The sequence below is a fragment of the Falco punctatus genome (assembly GCF_963210335.1).
Source record: "Falco punctatus genome assembly, chromosome: 1".
Classification (NCBI taxonomy): Eukaryota; Metazoa; Chordata; class Aves; order Falconiformes; family Falconidae; genus Falco; species Falco punctatus.
The window spans coordinates 119,690,583-119,701,285 of NC_137580.1; the positions used below are offsets into that span (position 1 = coordinate 119,690,583).

Here is a 10,703-nt window from a genome sequence, read left to right on the forward strand (position 1 = left end):
ACCATATATATATATATTCTGCAGACCAAAAAAAAAAAAAGGGAGGGGAAAAAAAAAATATATTCTGCAGACCAAAAAAAAAAAAAGGGAGGGGGAAAAAAAAATATATATATATTCTGCAGACCAAAAAAAAAAAAAGGGAGGGGGGGGGAAAAAATATATTCTCCAGACCCAAAAAAAAAAAGGGAGGGAAAAAAAATATATTCTCCAGACCAAAAAAAAAAAAGGGAGGGGGAAAAAAAAATATATTCTCCAGACCAAAAAAAAAAAAGGGAGGGGGGGGGAAAAAAATATATTCTCCAGACCAAAAAAAAAAAAGGGAGGGGGGAAAAAAAAATATATTCTCCAGACCAAAAAAAAAAAAGGGAGGGGGGGAAAAAAAAATATATTCTCCAGACCAAAAAAAAAAAAAAGGGAGGGAAAAAAAAAAAGAAAATATATTCTGCAGACCAAAAAAAAAAAAAAAAGGAGGGGGGGGGAAAAAAGTAAATTAGATGCTAACAAGGGGTGGGAGGGGGTGGAAGGGAGACCAAACCATGAAGCTCTCTGCTCTCCCGGAGGGGATCCTGCTGCACGGTAAGCCAAAGCAGGGGATTAGTGCCGAGCTGCGCTGCCTGCCGCAGTGTGCCTCTTCTGCCTCCTGGAAGAACCAGTGCCCAAAATCACCCTGCGTTTCCAGATGGGGTTTGGAGAAGCCGTAGCCTTAGGTGCTTAACCTATAAAACTGGATTTGCTCTTACATGCCCCTCCTACCCTGCGCTGGGGGTGGTGTTCCTATAGCTGATAGGAAATGTGGCGCGGCTGCTGGCTGCACGTAAATCACGCCCATGTGTTGTGTAACGCAGGAGGAGGAAAATACTCAAATTTTATTTCCTTTGCAAGCCCCACGACCAGTGGAACTTGTTAACGCCGCTTTGTGGTGGCCAAGACTTGGGCCGAGCAAGGCTGCCCTGCCATCGCCCCTCTCCGTGGCAGCACCCTTGGCCACGAAGGTGCCGAGAAGCACGGAGAGGCTCTTGGAATCGCCCACCCTTCAGCCAGCAAGCCCGGCTGGAGCCCACCAGCGTTCCTGGGATGCCCAGCGCCATCCCCACCGCGCCGCCCACGCTCATGCATATGCATGCCGTGAAGGTCCTCACGCTGCTCCCAGCACTTCTGCCCTGTGTCCCCGGGCACGGCCGGTGGGATGGGGAGCGTGGCCGGCCCGCTGCGGCTGCTGGTGGACATGGACGGTGTCCTGGCCGACTTCGAGGGCGCCGTGCTGCGGGGCTTCTGCGCCCGCTTCCCCGGGGAGCCACGTGTAGAGCTGGCGGCGCGGAGGGGCTTCTCCGTGCGGGAGCAGTACCGCTGCCTGCGGGAGGACCTGGGGGTGAGTGTGGGCAGGGGCCGGTGGGTCGCAGCCAGGTGGAAAGCCCTGGAAAACACCTTGTTTAAAAAGCTCTTGGCTTGCACCCTGCTGTGAGCAAAGGAAATCTGCCCACCCTGGGTATGCAAAGCAGAGGGGGGGGCGGTGTTTAGTTTGGTGGTTTTTTGGTTGTTTTTTTTTTTTTAGAGGGGGCTACAAAGCGTTGTTCCACGCTAGCAGCCTTAATTTGTATAGTAATAATTAGTGACTTCCAGCAGGGCTGCCAGCCCCTTACAAAGAGGCGTGTGTGAGGGGATTGGCAAGGAGTGGTGCTGTCGTAAAAATAACTGGGGGAAATGATTTGCTGAACCATTTCGGCTGGTTCTTTACCTGCTCGTGAGCTGCTCTTGCCATGCTGCGTAGTAGTGACTTACCTAGAGCTCTCTGAGCACGCTGCAAGCAATAACGTAGCTCTGGAGCAGGTCAAGAAATATAAATATTATATACGGGTTTTGCATGGCTAATAAACCCCCTGTCTATACCCTTCCTTCTGCGTGCGCTGACAAGCAAAGCGCACAGTAGGTGAGCGGTGTGGAACCGCATGTGAAGAGCTGGTGGTACACCCTACGCCTGTGCAAATTGTTGCTATTTTTAATGTTTGCTAATGACTGCATGAATATCAGAGATTATTTGCAAGGCAAAATTGAAAATACTGCGAATCCAGGCTTCACGCTTCCTTCTGGTCACCACAGGACAGTCGGGGACTGTAAGAAAAACCGAATGGGTGCAGGTCCAGGCTGTGCCCGTACACTTTTCCCTGAGTTCATTGCTAATTTTAAGATCCTGAGCTGAGCCTGTAGAGCTTTCTTACTGGTAAGAACTGGTGGCTTACATGCATTTCCCTCCCACTCCGTAGCGAGATACAGGCTCCTGCATCCATGTGATGGGCAGGGGCACTGGGTCCAGGCAGCGCTTACGCAGGCTCTGAAACCACCAAGCTCCCATCGATGGCTATTAATGTTCAAATTATTAATTTAAATTATTAATTGAATTATTAATGTTCCAAACTGCCTGGAACCAGGAAATACAAGGAGCAGGCATGATTTGTTTATCATTTTATAGAAGCAGGCATGATTTGTTTATCATTTTATAGAAGCAAGCATGATTTGTTTATCATTTTATAGAAACAGACATGATTCATTGCTTAAGTGAGCATTCTTTAAGCGGATCCCATGGAGGTACACTGGGACAAAAATCCTGCAGGTAATTTAAGGGGCTGTGGCTTTTTATTTGTTCTTCTTTGGAAGGTCTGCAGTCGGATCTGTCCTGAAAATTGCGTTCTGTTCTATTTCTGGCATCCCCATTCCCTAATTTGTTTCATGCTCATCCTGTTCCTTCCCAGACCTTAGGCGTGTCCATGAAATAACCAGCTAACTGGTTTGAATCCCATGCAGATCAGCAGGGGCAGAGAGCTCTTATCTTAGTTATTAGCCTGGCTTCCTAAGGAAATGAGGTTTCGGTAGTTGTGCTGTTGTCCGTGTCCTTCAGTAACCCCTGGATCTCTGGGCTGGTTTAGGTGTGTTTAGCAAACCAGTAAAGTTTTAAAGTTATCAAGATTTGAAGCTCCTGCAGGTTTTATGTGAACGCTGTGGCTGTTGAAAAACGTGAGGCGGTTAGCTGTGCCAGCGTGGTACGGTGCCGCGGGGTGCAGGAGCATCCCTGCCGAAGGTCTCCCCTCGCCCCCAGCTGTGGGAATAGCTTGGCCAGGAGCCAGGAGTCCAGACCCCGAGTGGGGTTTGTCCGTCCCATGCCTGAGGGTCTGCAGAGCCCCTGTCCCTGCAGAGAAAGCGACCCTGCAGCTGCGGAGAGGAGGGGGAGCAGCCTGCCGGCTGGCGAGCTCCCTGGGGCAGGGGTCCCTCCAGCCACCAGCAGCCAGCGTGGTAAGGGGCTCTCACAACAGGGGTGGGGCTGGGAAGTACCGTGATAGTAATTTACGTGTTGCCCCCTTCCTAAGTGGTGTTTATGGTAGTGCTGAGCAGCTGCCTCTTGACACTTGAACCATGACTTTGGTTTTTCTTTCTTTTTCGGTTGTAAGTTGATCGTTAATTTCACATTGTAAATAATTTTATTTAGAAAGTATTTTGCTCAAGACTTAATTCTTGCCTCTCTGGCCTCCTGTGCGTGTAGCAGGGGTTTTGTTGATGGGGATTTCTTTATCATTTTATAGAAGCAGGCATGATTTATTTATCATTTTGTAGAAACAGACTCCTGAGCATTTAGGATGCATCACTTCGTCGCAGATAGTTTCAAAAAAGGTTTTGGCATCTCCAGCGGTGGCAGAAATTTTCTAGAGTTATTTTTAACTATTGCAAATGGGAAAGTTTAGGTAGAGATGTGATTCCTCCAGGTTTGTACCTGAGTTGTAATCTTGCTAATGGAAGTTAAAAGGAAATGTTCTGCCACAACGGCACGAGAATGAAGAAGAAAATTGGTTTACTTTCTGTTTCTAGTCACTTTTGGTGGGGGGGAGAAATGGCTTTTGGTTCTGAGAGTCATCAAATCAAATTTCTCTCTCCAGCAAAGCCAGACTTTTTGTGATGTGGTGGAAACTTGCCAGTTTCTGGTGTGTCTTGCCTTAGGATAAAAGAGCTTTCAGACGCGAGCCCTGACTGTAATTGAATCTCCTTGGGAAGAGCTCCAGGGAGTTGTTGCTGGGATCAGTGAGGCTTTGAGTGGAAACAGAGGTCTGGGCAGATCCGATTGCTACATCTTCACCTAGACTCCTTCACCTCTTCTGATTTGCATGTGAAATCGGCCAGGGCTTCCAAATTTCTGGCTGTTGATTCATGAGTATTTGTAAATTACGATAGCTGAGTGAGCATCGTATTCAGGGAGACTTGTTTAATGCTGACTCCTTCTCATTACTGCTTAATTAAAATGGTTTTTATGTTGATGTTCCACTGGTGATACGGAGCAAGGAGACCTCAGCTGGACTATAAAGCAATCTTGTACCATTTCTAAGCAAAGGCTGCCAGCCTGCCTTTGAAGAATACTTACTGAGAACTAAGTTTTCCAAATTGTTTGGTGGCATGGGAATGTATGACTTTAATGCTTGTGGAAAAACGCTGTCTTAACACCTCTGAAGTTCACTGTATGACCCTGGGGAAGGTAAGATCTATGTGTCTTAGAGCAGAAGACATACTGGAAGATGAACCTCTCTGAGAATGAAACTTGGTCCTGGAGGTGGGCTCAGCCCTGAATGCTGCTGTGGATGCTGTCGGGAGGGGCTGTGTGGCTGGGGGAGCTGGCTGGGGTCTGCACTGGGATGCTCTGGTTTAGCACCGGCCGCTGGGCAGGCACCAGGTAGCAATTTTTTAAAATTAACTCACCAGAGCTGGATTCAAACCAGTGAGCTTCCTAATAATAAAAGTGCAAGAATGACTGATCGATAAATTAAAATTGAAAAAAAAAATTGACTGGAAGGACAGTCCTACCTAGAGGTACAGGAGTTGCCCTGGAAATACTGCTTTTCCTTTGAGCGATTAAAGATGCTGCTGTACTGTGTCATATTAATTTCCTTTTACCTTTTTGCACCATGTTTGGCTACCTTAACCTGGGGAAACATTGCTCCTCCAGTAATCTTGTTTCTTTCCTACTTACACTCACTTAAAAATTATTCTAACTTTAGAGAGAACCTCCTTTCCCACTTGTCTGTCATTCATGACTTCTCTGATTCACATAGCGTCCCGCACACACGTGTAGAAGGTGGGTTTACCCGTGTCACCACCAATCCCAGCCCAGCCAGGGTGCGTAGGTCGGTTCATGAAGCCAAAGGTTCCTGGGACAGCCCAGGGATCCACCTCTGAACTTCCCGCTGCCATCTCACACGCTGTGAGTAGACTTTGCACCAACACGTTACCAAAGAGGAGCAGCTGTCCATGCTGGAGGCAAGATCTGCTCCTTTCACAGCTGTTATTTTAGTGTGTGATTGAAAATCATGGAAAGCAGCAAAGAAATGTAGCTGTGCTAGCTCTCCCATCCTCATCCTTCCCTCTTGCTGAGCTGTTCTGGTCTAAAGGACTAAACCAAACACGTGGGTGTGTGTGGACCTGGCCCCTCCAAGGAGGACGGTAATTAGCGTGGCCACCATATTGCCCTGTTTTACAGAGAAGAGGGCTGTTGGGTGGTACGGGGGTCTGCCCACGCACCCCCGCTGAATTCCTGAGCCGTAAGCAAATTTTAGTCAAACGTGTCGGAGGAGCAGAAGCCTTGAACTTGTTCCTTTGGTGTTCGTGAGAGTTAGTAGAGAGCGAGCTGCTGGGGGGGTGAGGTGTGAGCCCTCCCTCCGTCAGGCGCCCGCCGGCAGAGCTGTGGGTCAGTGCTGCAGCGCACGGAGTGGCTGGCAGACACCAAGCCAGCTCGGGATCGGCTCTGCCTCCTCGCTCCGAACGAGCCGCCGGAGTGTGGCTTCTTGGCTTCTTGTTCTTGTGTGCCTGAGCGGGACTTTTCCTGGAAGCCCAAAGGTAAATGTTCTAACCCACTCTGGGTGTGAAGCATCGCCTCACTCACTGCTGCGCTGGCCCTTGGGTGGCTGTCACGCACGGTGACGGGGCAGCTGCTGTGCACAGAGCTCGGATAAAAGTGCAGGCATTGCTGACTGTCCTCCTGTCTCTTGCAGGCAAAGGTAGCCAGTGTCTACGAATCCCCTGGCTTCTTTCTAGGGCTGGATCCGATTCCAGGAGCCCTTGAAGCTATGCAGGAGATGATCCACATGCAGGAGTAAGGACACTGCGCTCTGCAGCCCTTTTCCATCATCTTACACATTTTTTCCCCTGACCGCTAATGAAGGCTGTTTCTTTTCAGCACCGAAGTCTTTATTTGCACAAGTCCTCTCCGGAAATATGAGCACTGCATTGTGGAAAAGGTGGGAGAGAATTTATTTGACTGGGTTTGATGCTGCTTTTGGAAGGCCTTGCTATTTTATACCACCCGAGCTGGAATTATTCAGTTATAAAGACAGCAGCAGGCTCAGGCTGCCAGGCTTCCCTGCGATCCCTCTGTGTGAGGGGCAGCTGCCCAGACAGAGCAGCAGCGCAGGACGGGGAACCTCAGAGTGCTGTGTGATGCCAGCCTTGTTGCAGAGCCCTGTGCTCCTGGAGCTGGCATGCGACACCGCTGCTCCAGCTTTGTCAGCAGGTGATAGCAAAGAAACTGTTTTAGCATGGCCCACAGGGATGGGATATTCCCAGGGGATTCCACACTGGGGAATCCTCAACCAGCAAAACCTTATTCTGGCTAAATCCTGAGCCTGATATACCCAGTGATCCTGAGAGAGGCCAGTGCTGAGTTAAGAGGAGGCTATAGCGCTGGAGTTGTCCTGTTTGCCACTGGCACAAGAATGGAGCGGGGGAACCTTAAGCACTGGAATGACTTAGATGGGCACAAGCCCTGTGCTCTGGGCGAGCAGCCAGTGCCGCTCGCAAACTTGACAGCGATTAGGCAGAGCAAACGCAGCGCTGACTGAAGGCCATTACAAGTACAGGTTCAGTGTCCTGGGCCACAGCCAGGGTCTGTGCTGGGGATTTGTAGGCACAGATGTAGGTTTACAGGGGAAACAATTGCTGTGCTAGGGTTGATCTGGCTTGAGCAATGTGCAAACTGAAAGTACAGTAGAATTTTCTCTTTTATTTCTTGTCTCTGCAGTATAAGTGGGTGGAGAAACATTTGGGACCTGAATTTGTGGAGCGGATTATTCTAACCCGAGATAAGACCGTCGTATCTGCTGACTTGCTGTTTGATGACAAGGATACCATTACAGGTTTGAAAAGCGTTTGCTTTGTTTGCTGTTGGCTGGGGACAACCCCCCCCCAGCTGACTCCAGCTCTCCTCCCTTGCCCTCCCCAGGCGCAGAACTGAACCCGAGCTGGGAGCATGTCCTGTTCACCTGCTGCCACAACAGGCACCTCCAGCTGCAGGCGCCGCGCAGGCGGCTGCTGTCCTGGGCAGATGACTGGAAGGCCATCTTGGAAAGCAAGCGCCGGCAGTAGTGCAAAAAAAGGGGATGCTGCACTCTTCCCATTCCCAGTGAGCACTGTCACCTGGGCAGGGGCACTGGGGGGGTCAGCGAGCTGCCCTTGTGAGCTGACTCCTCTCCAGGTTCCTGGATGATTGCTCTGCGTTCAGCTAATCTCTGCAGAGCTTTGGATGTTTGCTGTTAGTGAAGAGAAACTATAAAATACAGGCAGTTGTGGGTTGTTTTTTTGTATTCGTGTGTGTGCTTTTAACCTCGCTCCTGTTTGTTTTGGGCTGACTGGGGGCAGAGGGGAGAAAAAAAAGAGGAAGTAAAGCTCTGAAACTTGAGCGCACACAGAGTGGGTGTCTGTCAGGGAGCACGGTGTTCAGCAGCTAAACCCTTTCAAATTTTATGTATTTAGCCAGTCTGGCTTTTGGGTTGCCTTTTGCTTCATTGGCTGATAATGAAAGGAGACCAAGCTGGCTTCCATTTCTGGCCCACGTGTGTGAGTAAGAGCGGGTGAAGGCTGGGCTACCAGTGCTGTTGTAAAATATTTATGAGTTTATACAAAACTGTTTACACAGCATTTAAGTTAATGTTTTATTAAGAGAAGGTTTTAAAAGAGAGCTGTTCTCATGAGCCAGACTGCCATTCTCACCAGTGGTAAGGACAGAAAACCAGCTTTCCACTTCCTGATTCATAGCATAGCTACAAGCTGCTCTGTGTAGCGACTTACTAGCCAGGTCCCTATGCCGTGATGATAGGATGGCATATTTAGTACCAAAGGGATAAGTAAGACTGCAAACTGCCAGGGCAGGGAAACGCCGCCTTTCTTCTGCAGGAGCAATAAAGTTTGTGACACTTCAAAGTCATTTGAGTTGATGCTGAAGAGTAGAGAGCTGCAGCAAAACCAGCCAGGAGCTGGAGGGGATATAAGCTGCCCAATACCCCAGGAAGAAAGCCCCCCTGATTGCTGGGAAGCGTTATTTGTGCAAGCTGGGTGCTGGGCTACACTTGGCAGCCTCCTCTCCAGCAGCCATGACCTGTTTTATTTTAAATATTTGCTTGCAGTTTTAGCTGCGTGCTTGGCCTGACTGACAGAGTAGTGCTATACCGTCCTCTTTATTAACTAAAAACCAGCAGCGGTATGACCAATTTCCCTCTCTAATGTTGTTCTTGACACACTCTTGACCTGCTGAGCAGAAAGCAGAGACCTGGGAAAAAAAGAGGGAGGTCTCCCTCTCAACCCGCGCTGTTCTGACAGCTTCAGTCCTTGGGGAGAGGAATCCCCACCGCTGTGTGTTTGCTTAGGTTCCTGGCCTCTTCCACTTGCAGAGGCGTGCAGTAATCCTCCAGGAAGACAGTTGCCAGATTGCTTAGTCTTCTGCTGGCTGAGAGGGAGAAGCGAAGCATGCACTCCACCACCGGGAGAGCTGTGGTCTGCTGGCGTGACTGCGGCGTTGTCAGGTACATCAGTGTTGTGACAGCTGACATGACTGTCTCCTCGTTGGGACTGGAGAGGCAGTTGATTATGGGCTCCACTCCGTTTGCCTCCAAGATGTAGTCTTTGTTAGTTTTATCGAGGCACAGGTTACAAAGACCGCCTGAAACAGCACAAGAAAATGTATGACACACAAGACAAACTCTTCTCTCCACACCCCCATTTTTTTCACACCAAGACTCAAATTCACTACTGATCCCTTTTTTTCTAATACAGAAATAAGCATGCAGATATTCTGTGAGATTGGGATGGAAAATTCTCAACGGCTTCTTGGGCAATGTCTTCTTGATTTTTTCCAGAGATTTTCCACCAGAACATTTCTCCTCCAGTATGTCATTAGAGGGCACCAGGGCACTGTTACTGCTGGACATAACCTCTTCCACAGAAGGAAGAATTCCAGCATCACTTAACCCTAACAGAGACTACAAACCAGCAGTTTATTGTAGGTGTTTTAGAAAAACAGAGAATGGAGCTAGCTAACAGTACTAGCCCAGAGGCGCAGAATGTTTGAACTTAAAAACTTTTATGATGCTGCCATATCCTGGCGTAGCTCAGCCACAAACTTTAGAAATCAAATATATTTATTATCGTGTCATGGAGTCACTCACAATTAGGATCTGGCCCCTTACCTTATATTCAGACATGACAAATCACCATAAGGCAGTTCCTCGGAGGACTTATTACACATTTTCAAGTATTCTAGAAGAGCGGTTGTCAACAGCAGAATGATAACATTGGGCCTGTATATTGTACATGGCAGAATTTTCATTCATTATATATTAATGAATGAAATATTATATAGGAATGAATGCTTCTCTATAGGACAGATGTCATTGAAAAGTCATTCAGCTAGTGTTTACTTACAGTCTGGGGTAAAAAAATAAAATAAAAAAAAAATAATTTCCTTTCCAAAAAGCATCTTCTTTAAGCACAACTGCTCTGTAAGGGTGAAAGGGAGATGCCTGCCTCCCACCTTTCTCCCTGTTCCGCTCATTCTCCACTAAAGGCTTTATCGGCACAGCGTGGTCTGTTCTTGCAGGGGGAGATTGTCCATGGATCTGTGTCGGGCTGGGGTCCCTGGGCTGTCAGCCCCTCCTGAGGGTGCTCGGGCGCAATCCTTACCGATGGCAAACTCCACCAGGCTCTCATTGTCCTCGGTGAGCATATCGAGGAACAGATCCAGGACCTGGAGCTGCCGGAGGTACTCATAGTTTTTGGGATCGTAGGCGAAGTTGGCCAGGTTTGCCAGTACCTGCTCCTTGGCCTCTGCAAGGGAGAAGCGGTGCGTGCGAGGGATCGCAGAACCATTGCGTGGTTTGGGGGGGGATGGGACCATAAAGGCCACCCAGTTCCCCCCCTGCCCTGGGCAGGGCCCCCTCCCACCAGCCCAGGGTGCCCCCAGCCCCGTCCAGCCTGGCCTTGAGCCCTGCCAGGGATGGGGCACCCACAGCTGCTCCGGGCAGCCCGTGCCAGCGCCTCAGCACCCTCACGGGGAAGGTTTTCTTCCAATATCTAATCTAAGCAGCTCGACGCGAAGCGAATCAGCAGGCGGCCGCGCCCCGGTGTTACCTGGGCTGTCAGTCACCTGGAACTCGGTGACGAGGGCCTGCAAGTACTCCAACCGACCCAGCTCCATCCGCCCTGCGGCGCCGCAAGCTCAGCGCCCGGTGCCAGGGAAGCTGCCCGAGGCCGCCCCCCCCGGCAGCCCCGGCGGTGGGTGCTCACGGCCCGGCTGCCTCACGGCCGCGGGGAGCCGGCGGACCCCGAGCGGCGGGAAGCGCAGGGCGCCGCCATCTTGTGGGCGTGGCGCGGCGGGACGCGGCTCTCCGGGGGCGGGGCGGTGG

General features: G+C 50.0%; 3 protein-coding genes across 4 annotated transcripts in view; 1 reads left to right on the forward strand and 2 right to left on the reverse strand.

Moving 5' to 3' along the window:
• NUP85 (nucleoporin 85) overlaps positions 1-10,703 on the reverse strand; it is a 246,140-nt gene that overhangs the window by 45,689 nt on the left and 189,748 nt on the right. The gene's annotated exons all lie outside the window — the stretch shown is intronic.
• On the forward strand, positions 720-7,600 carry NT5C (5', 3'-nucleotidase, cytosolic). The gene is made up of 5 exons (XM_080407656.1): positions 720-1,369; positions 6,024-6,124; positions 6,209-6,269; positions 7,049-7,163; positions 7,250-7,600. Exons 1-5 carry the CDS (start codon positions 1,187-1,189, stop codon positions 7,390-7,392), a joined length of 603 nt encoding a protein of 200 aa, XP_080263782.1. The 5' UTR covers positions 720-1,186; the 3' UTR covers positions 7,393-7,600.
• ARMC7 (armadillo repeat containing 7) lies at positions 7,945-10,687 on the reverse strand. Its single transcript, XM_080407671.1, has 3 exons — positions 10,429-10,687; positions 9,982-10,125; positions 7,945-8,962 (listed from the first exon to the last, which is right to left on the reverse strand). Exons 1-3 carry the CDS (start codon positions 10,493-10,495, stop codon positions 8,625-8,627), a joined length of 549 nt encoding a protein of 182 aa, XP_080263797.1. The 5' UTR covers positions 10,496-10,687; the 3' UTR covers positions 7,945-8,624.

What these genes read in the sequence shown, in the direction of transcription:
- NT5C (XM_080407656.1), top strand. Translation starts at nt 1,187, where the DNA reads ATGGGGAGCGTGGCCGGCCCGCTGCGGCTGCTGGTGGACATGGACGGT. An exon ending in GCCTGCGGGAGGACCTGGGG is followed by an intron (nt 1,370 to 6,023) that starts GTGAGTGTGGGC and finishes TGTCTCTTGCAG; the next exon opens with GCAAAGGTAGCCAGTGTCTA. An exon ending in AGCACTGCATTGTGGAAAAG is followed by an intron (nt 6,270 to 7,048) that starts GTGGGAGAGAAT and finishes TTGTCTCTGCAG; the next exon opens with TATAAGTGGGTGGAGAAACA.
- ARMC7 (XM_080407671.1), bottom strand. Translation starts at nt 10,495, where the DNA reads ATGGAGCTGGGTCGGTTGGAGTACTTGCAGGCCCTCGTCACCGAGTTC. An exon ending in CCAGGTGACTGACAGCCCAG is followed by an intron (nt 10,126 to 10,428) that starts GTAACACCGGGG and finishes TCTCCCTTGCAG; the next exon opens with AGGCCAAGGAGCAGGTACTG. An exon ending in CCTGGTGGAGTTTGCCATCG is followed by an intron (nt 8,963 to 9,981) that starts GTAAGGATTGCG and finishes GTGCTGTTTCAG; the next exon opens with GCGGTCTTTGTAACCTGTGC.